The sequence below is a fragment of the Strix aluco genome, chromosome 2, assembly GCF_031877795.1.
Source record: "Strix aluco isolate bStrAlu1 chromosome 2, bStrAlu1.hap1, whole genome shotgun sequence".
NCBI lineage: Eukaryota > Metazoa > Chordata > Aves > Strigiformes > Strigidae > Strix > Strix aluco.
In genome coordinates this window covers 50342418-50361433 of record NC_133932.1, presented here as the reverse complement: position 1 = coordinate 50361433, position 19016 = coordinate 50342418, and the positions used below count along the sequence as shown (strand labels likewise).

Below are 19016 nucleotides of genomic sequence, written 5' to 3'. Positions count from 1 at the left end.
AAAGAAGCTTAAACATGCTGTTAAAAAATCCCCAAACCCTCAACTACCTAGTTTCTTGGGACAATTTGACAAACAGAAGTGACCTGGTAAAACTGGTGCCTGCCATGAAATCCCCAAGTGCTGTGAATCTGGGAGTTCTAAACCAAAGACGGCTGGATGGTAGGAAACTAAGGATAGAAAACCACAAGAATTACATTGAAATTAACACAGGCCAAACAGCGAGTGGGTCCGAGGATGGCTTGTCACTGGGCACCATTGAAAAAGGCCTGGTTCTGTCCTCTTTGCACCCTCCTTTCAAGTACTTGTATACATTGATGAGATCCACCCAAGCCTCCTCTGACTTTGGCACAAAGGTCCTGCAGAAATTCTTGCAGCACATCCTCCTTCTTCACCCCATTGTTCCCACTCCAGCTAAGTAGATTTGAGCTTCTGACCTACCTTGGCATCCTCTGGATGCAGGATTCCCTTCTCTCACACAAGGGCTGGCTACTTGGGCTTAGTCAAATGAACACATCTTCTTAAAACTGTGGGGCTGTTTCAAGAGCTCACAGCATGTCAGACTTCCTCTACTAACAAAGCACTGGGTGTATTTCTGGAGAAAATGGCAATAACTTTGCTTGTAACTGTACAGTTGCAGTTTAACTGTATCCCTCTGGTCCATGTGACCACAGGAATAAGACACGATCACTGAACTGTGTGTCAGAGCAGTGACGCTGGGAGAGGTAGATGGCTACTGTTAACTGGGATGCAGTTTAAGAACAGTATATAGCATGTAACTGTAGTTAAAATCCACAGTAGTCAGTGGACAACGTTATAATGTGTATTTTTAGCCCAGGATAATTGACATTTTTTGTAAATAATTAATAACAACACCAAGGAACATCTTGTAAGTATGGATATAAGAGCTCTATTCGCTAAGGGACTTGTTTTTTTTTCCCTTTCTCTCTTTCTTCCCCAAGTGATGTCCATCTCAGAGGCTTCTCTGCTGACAAGATTCCTCATTTTATGTAGGGCAGGATTCTCAATATATTATAGAGGAGGTCATGCTGCAAGTAATGCAAAGGCCAAACTGCCCTGGGAAGCTTTTGCTAGCTGTTTGTTCTTCTGCCCTCAAAAGACAGCTCCCTTGCTTCTGTAATCTGACAACAGAACTATCTTCTGAAATTAAACCACCCTCTCCAGTAGAGTTCCAGGTAAAGACAACAGTTTATCTACAAGTACCAGCCGCGGGGTTTCTCAAGGTTTCATGGGGATTCTGACAAGCCTTTTCTCCAAACATGACCAGAACACAGTGCCAGGAGTGCTGCCTGTATATCCACAACAGACTTTTTTGTAACTTCACAACAGTAAATTCCCCTTTTTGCCTTTTGAGAAGTTCCTTCAGTAAGTATGAAAGTTTCCTTCAAGGGGAAAAGACTAGACCACTCTGGCTGAAGGTTTTTAGGTCCTTTAAAGCCAAAGTCCAGCATTCAGACTCCTTGGCCCTTCATGGCACATTGTAAAAAGTCTTGTTATGCAAACCCCCATACTTCAGGACACAAAATGTGAAGGGGTACAGAATGAAGAATGAACAGGAGTTGCAGCAGTAACTAGCTGCAATTACATATATTCTCAGGTAAAATGCAAGTTTGTGCTTAGGCCCATTTTCAGGTACAATCACTATACTAGTTATCACATGAGATATCACAACAATCAGCAATAAATCTCAGCCATAGCAGTCTCCATTAGTCACAAATTAAATGCTGCCTACCATTACTTATTCAATAGGACATATATTTAGCTGATTAGCGTGTGCAATTTTGTTACTATTTTATTTTGCATATGTTTCACTGTAGTGCATGTAGAAATGGAAAGGAGCAGCAAAAATATTGTAGATGGAGAAAAGGAAAACGAATCACAACTCATGTTGTATATTAAAACTCGCTGCATCAAACACAACATCTGCAGGTCTGTGGAAGAAAAAAATTCTTTATGACAAAGAAGAGTATGCTAATTAGTTAATTTTAGATGACAGACCAGCAGCAGGGGATGACTACAGGAATATCTTAACTGATAAGCAGTTTATGACCTTCAGTGGATCCAACTTCATGACATCTCACTAACTATATCCCTCCCACAAACTCAGACTCATAACTATGATCTTAGAAAGTCTATTCATCTCTCCTAATTTGGTGAAAGAGCAAGACCAAAGATATTTAACAGAAGTTACTGTAAAGTGCAAATTATGTAGGAATGGGTTTGTAAATAATGGACCAACCTACTGTTTTGCGGGTTCCTTATTTTTGCTGATGGGTTTGCACTCTCTAAAACTGAGCAAGAAAACATGAAGCAAAATTAAAACAAAATTGATCATGTTGACTTGCAATTTACTGAAACTGCAATGAAAAATGACAATACTCGGAGGAAGTGTTAGAAATAACTGTTGTAGTTGTAAAACCTTTGGTATTTTTGACATCTTTATGTATATTTTTGATATTTTTATGGTATCATGTTATAGGATTACAGCATAATGGAAATTATCCAGAGAATTTGGAATTCTTCTACCAGTTTCAGTGGGTATTTCCTACAGAGTACCACAAGAAATATAAAAATACTATCAAAGGGAAATCCCTCAACAGTGAATATCTGAAAAGTTTATTGTACTGATGTGAGAGAGAACTGATTTCCAAACTGTGTAAAGAACACCCTCATTTATCAGTACTCAATCTGCACAGGCATATTCTATTGACCAGTCAGTTTACCATTCTTTAGAGAGCATCACATCCAAAGGATGATCACTTAACCCCTTCTTGGAGACAAAGCAAAGTATCGGGCAGATGTGAGCATTAATTTCTTTCAAATAAAGATAATCTTCATTGGCTTGGCAGGATGAGTCATAAAACAATTCACTGACTATATCACATTTTATACAAGGCTGCTGGTCATGCCTAAAACAACTGAACTGATGAATGAATGTCCTCCATAGGGGACAATCCTTAGATTTGGTATCATTTAAGGCTGCTGGATGTGGCAAGTGATTGATTTACATCCTAATGTTATGTAAAATTTATGCACATGCTTAGTTCCACACTGCAAACAAACCCAAACTCCTAGTCTCCATTTAGTACTGTGCCTGCAACTCTTCTAGAAACTAAGTTTTCAGATATGATCTGTGACTACTATCCAAAATCTAGAAATCTGTGTCACTGTCAGAACCTGATAACCAACACAACACCAAAATTAGGATGAAGACAAAAATTACTTCATAATGGCTTCACAGCTTTCAAGATGCCCTTTACTTTGCTGACCTTTCTGTAGAAATCTTTTCTTTAGAGAGAATCTCTGTGCACACCCTCTCTGTGCACACCCTAAATGTTTCTGTCAGACTCTCAGTAAGCTAATTTTTAAAAAAATGTTTTAAATATTGAAAATAGCAAACGTTGAAAATAGCAAACATTGAAAATAGAAAATCAGAATAAATATGAGGTTAAATTTATGTCTAAATATTTCTTAGAGAGAAGAACCTCTTTAAAGCCTCACATTAAAAATTCATATTTCTCTGGGTACTGCTTTAGTGTGATGACTACAATGTTACATTTCACAAAATGTTAATTTTCCTTTTCCCAAGTTTTCTGAAGAGAAAGACTCTGTTGTTTCCTTAAAATAACAGGAACATTATGACACAGCAGGGTAAAAGCAAGAAAAAACTAAACACTTTTCCCTTCTAAATGGTATAGTTATGCTGTACATAAAAAATAAGTTAATGTTGCAGTGTGTATTGGGGCAATTCACTCAGATTATACACCATTTCTTTCAAGATTCCTGATCCATAGCACTTCTATGTTCCCAGACCCCTTCTGCACTGTTTTCTGTTTTCTTTTGTTCTTCATTTACATTTCTGTGCAGTAAATTCCAGATGATGTTCTTCTACTCAGCTTAGCTCCTTTGCCTCTCTTCACGATAAAAAGGACTTGTTCCAATAGGCACAACTGGAAATTCAGGTGACTCCTATGTGACACAACTATCTTTTTTTTAACTGTAGTCAGGGCTTTTTGTATTAAAACTTATCTGTAGATCTGAATTTTCATTGTAACTGCCTGTTGCATCTGTACTGACTCAGGCTTTTCAAAAAATATCAGAGGATAATTTCATGGACAGAAATTATCATAATTTTTTTAAGGCACAGAATGTAAACCAACCAAGGCTTATGGGCCTTGTTTGAAATTAGATGGAAATTATGCTGAAATCTGCATTGAAGTAATGAGTATTTCCTTCTAAATAAAATAATCATAGAATGGTTTGGGTTGGAAGGGACCTTTAAAGACCATCTAGTCCAACCCCTCCTGCCTTGGGCAGGGACACCTTCCACTAGATCAGGTTGCTCAGAGCCCCGTCCAACATGACCTTGAATGTTTCCACCTCTCTAGGCAACCCGTTTCAGTGTTTCAACTCCCTCATTGTAAAAAATTTATTTTTTATATCTAGTCTGAATCTACCCTTCTTTAGTTTAAAACCATTAACCCTTGTCCTTTCACTATAGGACCTACTAAAAAGTCTGTCCCTGTCTTTCTTATAAGCCCCCTTTAAGTACTGAATGGCTGCAAAAAGGTCTCCACAGAGTCTTCTCTTCTCCAGGTGAACAACCCCAGCTCTCTCAGCCTGTCCTTATAGGAGAGGTGCTCCAGCCCCCTGATCATTTTTGTGGCCCTCCTCTGGACCCACTCCAACAGGTCCACGTTTTCCTTGTGCTGGGGGCCCCAGAGCTGGATGCAGTAACTCCAGATGGGGTCTCATGAGAGTGGAGTAGAGGGGGTAAATCACCTCCCTCAACCTGCTGGCCATGCTTCTCTTGATGCAGCCCAGGATACGGTTGGCTTTCTGAGCTGTGAGCGCACATTGCCGGCTCATGTCCAGCTTTTCATCCACCAGTACCCCCAAGTCCCTCTCCGCAGGTCTGCTCACAATCTCTTCATCCCCCAGCCTGTATTGATACTGGGGGTTTCCCTGACCCCTGTGCAGGAGCTTGCACTTGGCCTTGTTGAATCTCATGAGGTTCACATGGGCCCACCTCTTGAACTTGTCCAGGTCCCTCTGAATAGCATCCCATCCCTCAGGCGTGTCAACTGCACCACTCAGCTTTGTGTCATCTGCAAACTCACTGAGGGTGTACTTGATCCACTGTCTATGTCATTGATGAAGATATTAAACAGCACAGGTCCCAGTATGAACCCCTGAGGAATTCCACTCATCACTGGTCTCTATCCAGACATTGAGCAAAATAAGATGAAGTATGAGCTGTGGTGCTAGTCATAAACCAGTGGATCAACCCATAGGTGTCTGGTGCTGTCTGCAGCACCTGAGGGTCCCTGCCTGGTCTCCAGCTGCCAAACCAGAGGAGCACAGATCTCCCCAAGGTCCTACATCATATCTCCGAGCCCCACATAGATATATAGTAAGTCCTTGGGTGCCACAAGTGGCATTGGGTACTTTTGTGTGATCAACTACATAGAGCCATTAGCATGTCAGTTTTGAATTACAGAAATAAAATTATATCAAGTATCTAACGTTCCAAAGGAGCTTTTTAAAAACACTGACCTATTTGTCCATCACTGCAATAAATTTATATCCATTGGAAAACGCGTATTTAGAGTGTAGTAACACTATAGTTAGAGTGTACAAATACAGGTCCTATATTCTGTAAAACCTTGTACTTGCGAAGCAAGAAGCTGGTATTTCGAAGCTGGCTTCAATATTCCTAATAGCTGAATATACTTTTTGTTAGGCCTGTTGATGGGTGCCATATATCATTGGATATAGTCTCCTACATGCTCCATGTTTGAAATAACAGAGAATTCCAAGGTTTATGACCTTCTTATATTTTGTCTTTGAAATACAGGGTGTTATTCTCGTCCTTTGAAGTAATTGGAAAGCCATCTTTTGACACAAAGAGGTTTCTGGATCAGCCTGCTTCTCCTAGAGAAATGTAAAGAACCTCTCTTTTACTCACCTGCTTGTTCCAGCTACTGTTCAGCTTTGGGGACAAATTTCAGCTCGCTCTTTATGTTTTGAATCTCTGACAAGTTGACAGCAGGACCTGGAAGTTTCTTAGCTCCTGGGAGATGTTTCTTGTCTTTCTCCTCCTCTGTCAAAGCAGGAACACTCTGCACAAAAGGATACCAGTAACCTTACTGCTGCAATAGCAATCTCTCGAGCATGAGCATAGGTCAGTTATTTGAGAAACAGGAAAAGATGTTTTTATACTAAATGCAATCCCAATGGAAACTGGGGGGAGGGGTCAAGGGGGAGGACAGAAAGAAATAGGTTATTTTGTTGGTTGTTGTCTAAAATGTCTAAAAGCATTCTGAAAAAAAAAAAATTTGAAGGTGCTCATTGCAGGGGAATGTGGATCTTTTGGTAAATGAGTAAGCACTTACAGTGTCAGACCATTAGCAGAAAATTAACTGAGCGGAGTATTAAAGTCAACTCCCAGGTTCTTCATATTTTAGGGGAAAAAAGCAGAAGAACCATTTTTATAATCTAATTTCTTTCAGAGTCTCATAGTTACCAGCCAATTGAGGAGGAAAACCATCCTCTGCACTTCTGCAGCTCTGGAGAAGAGCTATGATAATAGATTATGGACTCCAAAATAGATAGGACTTAAAATTAATAACAAAATTAGTATAGTAGGTTATGGACCTCCATTCAAGCTGAGTTCAAGTTGATGCTTAATTTTCCTTAACCTCTTTTTTAAGACCAGAGAGTTTTTGTCATTTTATGTTTGAATTAGGGTAGTGCCTGACAGCTATTTTGCTGACACTGTAAAAATTCAGTCTAAATAACAACACTTACACAATAGTAAGTATCTCAGCTAATTTCCCAATGGACCACAGTATTTCAGCCCTTGGTACTTCCTTAGCTGTACTATTTCTCCTGGGTGAAGTACAGTATGTATTTCAGAAAATTTCTATTCTAGACTGAGTAATGTTTTGAAGGAGTAGTTTTCCAGTAGGGAGTTTAAGGTTCATTCAACCTGTTCTGAATTTTATAAAGCTGGCATAGAGGGGGAATCATGTAGGTTTAGAAATGAATTAATATTTTATTGTAAATTATTTCACAATTAAATTATTTTTTCTTTTTTGATTACTCTGTGAATGTCCTTTTGGAATGGCCTTTTTGGAGTTAATTCGGTATTTAGATACATTAGCCACCCTTTTTGGAAAGGTGTATTGAACTTGAACAGTCAATTCTTAATATTTTACTTCATTTTTAAAATTACAAAGCTATCTGTCACATATTATTGGCCAGTAAACCCCTCTTTTTTCCGTTGACTAATGGACCCCATGCTAATGAGGAAGCAGACTTTTTGCAATGTCAAGTAGCAAATAAACAAGGAATTTTAGAAAACATATTTTCTTCCTATCTGATCCTTAAGCCATGAGCTTGTATAGTTCTTTCCTTTGACTGTTTTCTTGCATGATTAACTAATCTGAATAATCGGGAACAACTACCATTCCCCAAACCCCCATAGCAGATACTGTGTTAAAAATACTGTTTCAAGTCATCTACAGTACCATTTCTTCTACAAACAGTGCAAACTTTGACCACATTTTGGAGACTTTGCACTCCATAAATTGATGTTAGTTTTCCCTTCCAATCTCAGGTGTGTGCTATTTATGACTGCATCCCCCCATATCAATGACTCTGTGTGCAATGCACAACTGAGATCAGACCTTGGCCTTCGGTTTTATTGAAGAAATCTGAAGAGTGACTTAGATATATGACAAGAGTTAACAAATAACTTCACGGAAATGCTCTGACTGAAGAAGAGTGATTTTCTGAAATTCCCACCCCCCATTTCTTTTGCATGTTAACATGTCCGCTCCACTGACCTTCAAAAATGTATGTTCCCTTCTGACTCTAACATCCCTTTGAGTAAGACCCATATTTCCCTCAACTCCTTTGCCAAGGTTTGAAAATATAGTGAAAAATGCTAAGCACTGTTCGCAAAAGTTATATTTGTTTAAAGCTGATCTAAAGAATCACAAGCTGTATTGCAAAACTTAATGAGATGAGAAAGCTGAAAAGATAAGTTCACTGGTAGTGTTTTTATTCTATTCCTGTTACAAGATCTGTTTCTGTAGTCTTTACTCCCATTGCTTTCATTGCATATTGGCTATAAAACTGGGGCCAAGAACTTTCATTCTGTAATGTCTGTCACATATACAGTATTCACATAACTGAGAAGAAAAGTAATATTCAATTACCCAACCAAATCTAATTACCAGCACTAGTCATTTATTTTATTTCTCAAATACTACCAGAATTCACACATGCTATATTAGTTTCTGCTTAATAACATGCATTCCTTCACCAGTTTAATTACTGTGGAGAGAATATGCTTTGTTTCTTTCCAGGGAAGAAAGCCACAATATGCGTTCAAGGTCACATTGTATATTTGGTTTTGTTTTTTTAAAATCTTTTTAAGAAGAGTTAAGTCAGCCTGGGTTTGATTTCTTCAGGAAAGTTCTCTGTAAACAGAGTACTATTTATATCAAATATGTCAAAATTTAGAAAAAAATCTGATATAGACAGCATAGGATTATCTCTTACATAACTGAACCTGACCATTTTAAGTGCCTCTGTCAGGTCAGGAGGAGCTGATGATTTGTCCAAAACTAATCTGGCTGCTTCTTGTTTGGAGCTGAATCACCAGCAGTACCACTGCACACCTGGAAAGAAGTGGCTATCCACCTCCCTCCTGGTCCTCACGGCTCTGCTATGCGTGAGGGCAAGATTCCCTCCAGCCAGAACAGCTTTGCCCCGCCTGCATGGCAGTAAGTCCACCTGACCGAGTCCTGCCAGAGGTAGCCAGGCTGTGTGGTGTTGATTTGAGCCTTTCCCGCCCTTGGCTCTGGGGAGCATTTGCAGCTCTGGCCCAGCAGGACCAGTTCCTGGGTAGGGACTATATGAACTAACTCAGCCAGCTGTCCAGGAAGCCATAAGTACCCATCTTTACTTGAGTTTTTTTCTTGTTTGGAGTATCCCACTACCTTTTCCTCCACCACTTGGTTTCATTCTTGTTTATCATAAAAGTTCATGGTAAATAAGGTGCTTTAATATAATCCAGAAATACATGTTTAATCATAACCTTTGTGATCAGTGTTGGTTAAGGTATAAATTTCACTTCCTATTCAAAATTCAGTGTTAAATACTCCCTGTAAAATACAGGCATGAAAATACAGAATTCAATCTAAAATGGAGTATTTTCACCCCTATGCAGGTAAACAGGTTCACAATTTCTGTTTTTAATTTGCGAATGTATAGTATCCACAGTCAATTTCTCTTTGTTGATAAATACTCCAAAAACATCAGGTTTGAAAACCTGTTCCAATATTGTTAAGCTGTGACAATAAACACCACCACAGGGGAGCAGGTAGTAGCATATTCTTCCAAAGCCTTTCTATAACTTTTCCTGATGTATCCCATCAACTCCCACCTAGATAAATGCTGCTGGTGAAATCCTGTCTCTCTTTTCTGACAGCAGATATCATCTTGGTGTTGAAGCAGAGCTACACACCTTTGAAGCAGTTTAAATTCCTATAGGTGCCTTGGCATCAAAACCAGAACAAGATATATATGAAGTGTTTAATAGCTGGCCGTTCATTTCCATGAATGATCAGTACATGTTCAGCTGTGATGCCTAAGATTGGAATGTAATACTATAAGACTGATTAAAAGGCTTTCTTCTATCAACGGCAGGGATTCTCCTGGCAAAAAAAAAAAAATCAACTCCCCCTTCTTTTCTTACCTCTTCCACTTCTTCAGGTGTAAGTTCTTTTCTTTTATGCGGGTGGCCTGCACCAGGTCGAAACGCTCCCATTGGGATGTTAATATTAGCCTGTGAGAAGGAAATTATGATGCATATAGTAGTGACTGATAAATAAACATACAGCTGGTAAATGGCAAAACTCAAAAGTGGTGGGACAAGTGTATGACATTATTGTGGTTTCCGAGAACTTATGCCTTCAATGTATGCATCATCACACCACTCCCGTGGGAAAGAGAAGTGGTTTCATCTCCATTTTAAAGATGGAAAGTGAAAAAACAAAGCTACCTAGAAAGCTTTTGAAGTTCTGCATTTTAGTCTAATGCTCCCTGATTTCATTGGACTTAAAACGAATGAGTACTAGACACCAAAGTGTCTTTAGGCATCTGGGTCTGCTCTGATACGGTCAAGGTCAAACAGAAAGCAAGTGCCAGAATCAGCATTTAAGTGTAAACCACCTATATCCTAAAATAACACCCAAACGACTGGAGCACTCTCCCTTTCCCAGTGACACCAGTTCTCACCTCATTTAATCACAGGTTGTTAGGAAGGAAAGCCCGCCCTGAACCAGCTTAAGCCATGAGTGTTTAAAATGTGATTTTACCAACAAAATTTACCCATGGGTGCTACAATTTACCCAAAATTTACCCATGGGTGCTAATGCCTTAGTCCTAGAAATACGCCTCTCGGTTGCAAAGATCTGTTGGAAAAGTTGGGAAGGCTTTTTGACCCTCCAGCGCCTGCTGGGTTTTGCCCAGCCACCCCAGCCCCATCTGCAGCAGGGGCTCACAGGTCAGAGCTGGCTAGCCCCCAGATTTAGCAAACTCCCTCCAGAATGATACCCACATGAATGCATCAATCCAATTTTTTATTTGTGGCAGAAAGCCAGTAGCCATAACATAAATGGGGCTGATAATAGATACCTTCAAAGTAAAGATTTTTGAGAAAAGAATGGCAGAAAACGTTGCTTAGGAAAGAGCAGCTAAAATGTATCTATTTCCCGATGTGACCCAGCCTGGATTATTTTAAAAGTCAAATAGTGTGATCAACTAAATGCACAATTTATACCTATTCTTATCTTGTTATCTCAGAAGAGAAGCTGCTCCTAGGAAATGTCATCAAAATATCATGACTCCCACTGGTAAAACCAGGGGGTGAATCGGTAATGTTACAGAGTGGAAGCGAAGAACCTTCCAACAGAGAGCTGTGTTATTGTAGTTTACCATCTGACTGATTTGCATTAAATGAAGATGACTAATTCCATCCTTCTGCTCAAATCCTGGTCTTGGCAGATCGTGCCCCAGGTTGGGCAACCACAGGAAAACAGCCCACTGTTTTCAGTAACAATTACTGTTCTGACAGCTGTAATCAAATATCAAGCAAATTAAGAATCCATTTGCTAAGAAATAAGCACCGTTCCCTTTATTCCATTTATCTATTTCCTATTATTTTATTTATGCAAGGTGATCTGCCATTTCAGTAGGGCTGGCAAATGTCTGTAGGGCCATGTAGTTTATAGACAACTGGGTATTCACTTCATAATGTTTTTTCACTGAGCATTAGTTTAGATATTGTGAAACCTTTCATCTGCACTCCCTAAGTTCCCAGGAGACGGGGCATTTTCAGCCTCACAGTACTTAACCCATTATTTCATTTAGGAGTGGAAAAAAACAGCTTTGCTATTTTTAATTTTAAGCATCTCCCCCACTAGGCTCTGGTACCTCCAGGCAGCTTCTTTTTTTGGAATATGAAACTTCTTTGCACTTTACAGCTAGCGTGGTCACACAAGTTTGCAGAGTTGAAACACTAAGAGTTCTCTCTCCTCTTGGTGCTCATTTGGAACTCAGGCATTCCTTCCCCTTGGGGTCAATCAAAGCAGAAGCAGCCTCCCACAGCCACCCAGGGCATACCACAGCATGGCAATTCTGATATCCATCCCTTGCATTTCCTACTGTGATTGACAGACCAACTGTGACTAAAAACAGTTCAGGAAACAAAAATGAACTGCTAAGTGCCAGACTGCTAATTAAATTAAATAAACCACTCTTTGGTCTGCTCCAGCATTTTCACAGTAATCTGTGTCACACAAAAGCAGTTTGTACTATTTTATCTGCATTCACATCAGAGTTTGGACAAGACATACTCAGATATGAAATATTAACTTGGTAAAATGAGCAGCCTTTAAGACATAGTTTAACACTGTCTGGATCTGATAACACATACTATAAATTAAAATATTTCCAGTATGAAATGAAAGTATGACTGATTTCTGAACAGCTCCTGAACAGAGGTATCAAAGTCCTGAGCTGTAAATCTCCCTCTTAATCCAATGCTGGTCCCTTCCTGCAGATGAGCAGCCACATAATGGGTGGACCAAATTCTGTACACCAGTGTAGCTCTGCAAGGACTCTGTTGTGCTGAGATCAGCACAAGTTTGCAATTGTGTTTTTAAAATACATTTCAAGGCTCTTGTCACCTGTCTGCTGGAACAGAGATACAAGCCTCAGTGATCTCTTCCTCACCTGTTCCCTGTCCAGGAAAATGCTAAACAGGAAATTTTTTGTTGCAAACTCCTGAAATCCTAAATTATAATTGCTTTAGACAGACTCTCTGGTGTGATTATTATTTTTAATCATACTAATTATGAAAACTATTGGGTTTGCATCTTCCTTTGTTTTTGGAAAATGCCTACCATATTTTGGATGTCATTGCAATTTTTGTAATGAGTAGGTTTGTACTGATGTACTCTACTAAGGTCTTCCCGAACAGACCAAAGGAAAAATATCTGTAAGCATGACATACAACATATATTTCTGGTTTGACTCAATTAAACTGGTATTTAGAGATTTGTTTGTTTAGTGTTCTTCTTTTTGTTTAATAGAGACAGGTTATCCAGATTAGGACACAACGCATGCAGCCATGCATGAGTTGAGGACTGTTACAGATAAATTCTTCACAGCATCACAGCCATCCCTGGCTGTCCAGAAGGATGACTGAATAAGCTGGAAAGCTGCTTCAGTATAAATGTATTCAATTTTTAAATATAATAAAGGAACAACAGAGAAAACTGAATGTAATTTGAAAAAAAAAAAATAGGAAACCCCTCACCCTTACCTCTGGGGAAAGCCAAGAGTGGTGTTTGCTGGTAGAATAATTTTCAGTCAGAGCTCTACACAGCCTTTTACACACTGAGAGGGGGAGGCCAGCAATGAATGTTACCAGGAATAAACAGTACTTTGGTCCTCTGCCTCCCTGAACTACTCTTGGAAACCAGTTGCTACCTTTAATTCTTCCACATCTGTATTTAGTGGCTGTTGGCAAGTGAAGATTTTAGCGTACGTCTCATACAGTCAGAAAGAAGCCACTTCTGACACAGAGTACCATGAAATTCTGCAGTTAGTAAAGTGTCATTGCATTTCCATTGCTGCAGCATGATGTATATTGTCCAGGGGATGTCGGTCCTACTATAATAGCACATAATATCAAAGGATCATAGTATATGAATCACAATGTATAAAAGTAACGTCACATTTTGAGTCATGGTTCTTAGAGTGCTCAAAGTATAACAGGCATGAATTCAAGTGCAAGTGCCCTGCTGGAGCAACCTTTGACACAAAGTTTAATAGATTTGTTTTAAAGTTCCTGTTGTAATTTTTCTCATGATTCAAATTACCTTTGCAAAAATTAAAGTTTCTTTAGATATTAAACTTAGTGCTTAAATGTAATGCACTTTTTTAAATGGACAGACTAGAAGCATTTTTTTACATTTAGAAGTTGGAAAGTCATCATAAAAATAAAAAGGCATCTACAACTACTTCTTTACTTTAAAGAAAAAAATAAACCAAATTCATTCCTTAAAAATGTTCGTATGTGCCTATGGATTTGAAAAGTAAAATGTAAATACTTTTGAGCTATAAATTATCTACATTTTTTCATTAATCATACAAACATTTCTAGTGTCACTGTAAAAGAGGGACGAAAATTTGAACTGAGTGAAATCAATGACAAACTTCTGTTAATTTCAACTGAATTAGAGCATTAGAGCATGCCTGTTCTAGTAGAGTTGATGATGATAAAGAGAACTAGCATTTTTACAGTGCCTTGCAACTTCAGAATGCTGTCTAACCACTGGATAAATAATCTTCTTGATATTCCAATCCACTGAGTTAGTATTATCTTGAGGAAACAGGACAGATCAGTCTTTAGAAAGTCCACTTTGTGTTTCTTATGTAATTTCAAGGGAACCTGAACTGGTGGTAAAATTTCACAAAGTACATGAAAATTCTGTAAAATTCTGCAGTTCAGGAGTTATTTTGGCCTTTTGACAAGAATTGATGATAGCATGAGCTAATTACAGTCTTCATGATGCTACTTCATGGTGATGGGATAATTCTCCAGCTGTTTTGTTTACAAGTCTGTAACAATCAACTTCACCCTTATAAGTACATGCCATTTGAGGAGGTATGTGACGTACAAGAATTTTTTTAATGAAAGCATCAACATTTCTCTCATTTTACTTTGGCTTTTAAATAAAATTATTCTTTTAAAAAAATTGGAAGTTATAGGGTTCTTTCCTAAAGGAATGCAGACATGAAAAACTTCCAATACCTATGCCATCATCTTTTCAATCTATAATTCTTCCAGCATTATATTAATTCTGTAGAAAATCTAACAGTTGCAAGAATTAATTTTACTCATAATGCTGATCAGTTATGCAGATGTATCACCATGTTTTGCTTAGCTGATCTACCAACAGGAATAACCTAACACTGGAAAGACCATGCAAGCAAGCGATCAACCAACCTATCTGGTCCAGATTTTTATCAGCTCAGATCATAAGATGCTCTTCAGGTCAAACTTTTTCAGTGCTTTCATACCTTCCAAGCTTTTCATTTTAAAAGAATAATCCCCAGTTAGCATTTCTGTGGTGTTTTTTCTGAGCAAAAATGCAGTTTGCCAAGCAATGGAGGCTGAGATTTATTATTTTATTATATTAGAAACATAAATACTGTCTCTTACCTGAATGGCTTTGACATGTGACGCTGGCTGTTTTGACATTTTTAAGACAGAGGCTTATCCCTGCAAGCAAAATGGGAAAGTGTTACAGGCTCTGACATTCTGATAGCTAAGGGAGATAAGCTAGAACTTAACCCATGCTGCCTCTTGACAGGCATCCATTTCATCTGCCCAGCTCCTGTTTCCATCTCAGTTTCAGAGTTGCTTAGTTATTCCTTCTGAATATCAGGAGACAGAACACCTGAGCTCCTCCAATTAATCTTTTATAGCCACAAATGGAGCTATCTCTTTCACATTAAAAACAATAATGAGTAGAGATAAGGAATCTCTCAAACCTTAACGGCATTGTAAAATGAGTAAGAATTAAGGGAAGCATTTGAGGATAAACAATGTATGATTATCTCTGTCACAGTATGTACATGGGAATTATTAGAACTCTCAGTTTAAACCTTCTTTCAAATAAAGCATAACTTGCTACAAAACATTGATAAATGCAGAAATCACCATTTTCTGACTCACAAATCCTTGTAAATCTTTAATGCCTATAGACTGAAAATGATCAAGATGGTGAAAATGTAAAGCTCTTTGACAATTCTAGGGCACAAAGTAGCCTATCTTCAAAGTTTTAGTTCATATAGATTCATCAATTTTCTTTAGCAACAAGATAAAAAAGAACAGAGTTTTCAATACAATTTTATGCAGGAGGAGAAATACTGACTAATATAGTATTAATACATAATAACAAAGGGAAATACACCACAGTAAAAAAATTCTGTAAAGTTTAAAATTTTATTATCAGATTAATTGAAACATCATCTCAGCCTTTTATTCTTTCACTGAGAATTAAGATTTTAACTGGACTAGACTTTCATCAAAGTCTGGTTATTTAACCATTATAATATAAATAAGATAGTAATACTAAAAGGTGAGAAGAGAGTTCACCAGAGAACTCACTGATCACAGCCAGACTCGAGCATATTTTTGCTACTATACTTAACCTGAGATGAGAAGGAAAATATTGAGAAAAGTAATAAATGACGTAGGAGAGAACAGTAGAAATATACTGAGAAATCAAAAGTGGGTCAAAGGCTTTGGTACTCCAAAGAGTATAACAGTCACATGGAGGCAGTACCACAGAAAAGTGTAGATGAGTTGTAGGTTGGCTTCAGCCTGGAATATCAGCCTGAAATTGTATCACTGGAGCTGCATGGAAGACTTGCCCTTGCATATTCTCACATTGGCTTTAAATCTGTGTATAACGCTGAGCAAAACTTAAACTAAAAATGGCCTGCCATTAGAGGTCTCCCTCTGATCACACTCTCAGCTGTAAAGAGTGCTGTCCAAACCAACACAGTGTTAAGAGGACGTCATCTTCATAGGTTGCTTTGGGTTTAAATTGATTCCATTAAATTAATAAGTCAGAAAAAAATCCTGCCATGCACAATAAAAACAGCATGCTACCAGTCAGTTTTATATTGTGGTTTTACATTTACATTTCCAATCTTAAAATCAGAGGTAGTTCTAAAAACTTCAGAATTCACTTTAGGGGATGAAAACTCGGCCACTGAAGTTCATGACAAATTTTGCACAGGTTTCAAAAAGCCAAAAGCATTTACTGCACTGTCCCTCTTTCATTTTTGAAAATCTTTACTATGCACAGAGATAACTGTGCTGTAAACCAGTGATTGTATTCCAAAGATATTAGAAAACAATCCCCCAGTTTATTGGAAAGATAGGACTCATAATACAGAAAAGTTTAATTAATTTTTCTTATCACCTTCTCCTCTTTCTAATCAGAATGAATAATGGAAACAAAACCACAGGAAATTAACATAGAACATTTTAAAGCACCATGGATCTACTTCCTAAACACTGTCACAAAAATTCACGCTAAGATGTACTTCTCCATCTTGTGTGACTGTGCATTGCAAAAGCACCAATAGACACTTCTTGGACCATCAGAGCTAAACGGGCAAGGATTCACATTGAATCTCAACTTTAAAACAAGCACAGTGATAGTGCTACTCAGTGAGTTGCTCTGGGTTCACAAAGTCTGTGTTCAAAATGATTGCAATCAGACACCAGTTCCTAAAGACAGATGCATGATACAATTGTGTAGGACTGTTTTTGGAGGAGGTGATCTTCCTACCAGTTCGTGCTGTCCTCATTACCGCTAGAGAAATCAGGACAACAGCACGCTACTGAGTAAAAATAGACAATCTTCTCTAGCTCTCTCCCCTTCCTTCCCTTCCCTGAGTTTCCCTCCAGAGCAATAGTGACCATCGATCACAGGAAAATAAACCTTAGATTACAAATGCATCTATTACTGAAGTGATTAGTTCATTCTTATAAATTCTTTTGTTCTTTTGCCATGTGCCTCAGAGAGAAAGTGAAGAGTGCTGCACTGATTGCATTATTTCTGGCATTCCAATCAGCTCTGCAAACTTGAAAAAACCACTCTTCACCCTCATTTCCACGGCAGGATTTCAGATGTACACAGCCAGACAAACGCAGACACATGCAGCATGTATTCCCCAGGGTCTTTTTGGTCTCCCCACACCTTACCTTTTACCTTTTATGGGCTGCATGCTGAGCCAAACTTAGAAAGCAATGGCAACATTAGTTCAGTTTGGAGCTGTTGTATGCCAGACTTCCCCTGCAAATTTCCTTGCTTCACAGTAAAAATACTCATTAACAGGACTATTCATGAAACACAAGACTACTACAGTGAAATAAATCAGTGTTCCAAAAAGAAACTTTGTAAAAAAACCCACAAGACTACTACAGTGAAATAAATCAGTGTTTTGAAAAGAAACTTTGTAAAACAAAGGACCTATCTTCTGTCCCTCTGCTAAAAATAATTTCTGACACGGCTGCAGCAAGATAATAAGCTGACTTATTCAATTTGCTTTAAATACGATGAGATATCATAATGCCATCTTTTGTAATCCACACAAGAGATGTACAGTAGCACACAGACAACAGAAAGAGCCCTCCCCCTGCCCCAGCTGGAAGCTGTCCTTTCCCCCCACCGCACTCACGGCATCAAGCACAACGGGTATTTTGGACACAGAACTGCAGTGTATTATCTTATTAAATGGCTTTGACAGGAACTACACTACTGTGAGACCCAGCTAGTAAAAATAAAGAAGAGAAACCCCCACTTTGCAGCTTCCAGCATGTTACAGAAAAACTTACTACATGCTCTAGGCAAATGTGATCACATTTTCTGTAATGCAGTTGACTCCGCTACAGTTACCTGTTAAGCTTACAGTGAAAGAACACCTCTCTTACCATCAAAACTCCCATGTAATATTTCTCTAGTTATAACAAACATATAGAAAACAATAATCATGTTTATAACCTATGTACTACAGTATTCAACCTAATACACAGTTACGCTTCTTATGAGTCACTAGGTATTTAAGTGACTTTCTGGTTTAAATCTTTAAAGATCCCCACAGACTATGAAGCAATAACTATAACAATCTGCTCTGAATATGCTAATATGCTGCATGAGACATTAAGATAAGCAGAAACCCACAACTATTTTAGTCATCTTGCAGCAGTTATTAAAGAGTTTTCATAAGGGTCTTTCAAGCTTTTAATTGACCCCTTCAAGATTAGCTTACTTATTTACTTATATAAGAAAAGCTCCAAACCGTCAAGTGAGTATGTGCACCTCCTTTTGATGCTGAAAGAGGTACCTTCTTCCACCAGCTGAGGTATTGACTGTGATCCTTTTAATGTGTCTGAAATAGCTCCGATGCTTTCAGCCCAGACGGCACTGAGAGCTGCTCCAGGCTGGAGTGGGACTGGGCTGAGAAGCAAAGTGTAAAAGGGAATTCCTGTCATAGCTTCCAGTTGTTCTTCCTAAATATAGAGTTTGATTCACCCTGTAACTTGGTCCCCTGTGACACTTGACCATCGTGAAACCAGGGCTCAAGTGTTAAGCGGGAGGTGTTGAAGGAACACACCTTTAGGTCCTTTTCCTGCCCTCCCTCTCCCTGTCGTTCTGGGCTTTTCACAAGTGCCAGGCATACAGCGGCAGAAGGTAACACACAACTCTTCCCCTGGTGTTTGGGGCAGCGTGTGCCTCCCTGCTGCCACACCGGAGAAGGAAATAATTATGGAGACGTAATTACAAAGAACTCACCTCGGAGGAACTAAATAGGGGAGGTGAATGCCACGCCAA

At 38.6% G+C, this 19016-nt stretch overlaps 1 protein-coding gene across 8 annotated transcripts in view; it reads right to left on the bottom strand.

Moving 5' to 3' along the window:
- Positions 1 to 18637, bottom strand: part of SMPX (small muscle protein X-linked) — a 44495-nt gene extending 25858 nt beyond the window's left edge. For 4 of the 8 annotated variants that reach the window (XM_074814660.1, XM_074814665.1, XM_074814666.1 and 1 more), the window contains exons 1-4: positions 18484 to 18631; positions 14825 to 14884; positions 9788 to 9877; positions 5987 to 6140 (exon numbers count right to left, since the gene is read on the bottom strand). In XM_074814660.1, the coding sequence (XP_074670761.1) occupies positions 6000 to 6140; positions 9788 to 9877; positions 14825 to 14863 (270 nt within the window). In that variant the 5' untranslated portion in view covers positions 14864 to 14884; positions 18484 to 18631 and the 3' untranslated portion in view covers positions 5987 to 5999. Of the gene's footprint in view, positions 1 to 5986; positions 6141 to 9787; positions 9878 to 14824; positions 14885 to 18453 lie in introns of all 8 variants that reach the window. The other 4 variants (XM_074814661.1, XM_074814662.1, XM_074814663.1 and 1 more) reach the window with 4 other exon arrangements.
- Positions 18638 to 19016: the final 379 nt, after the last annotated feature.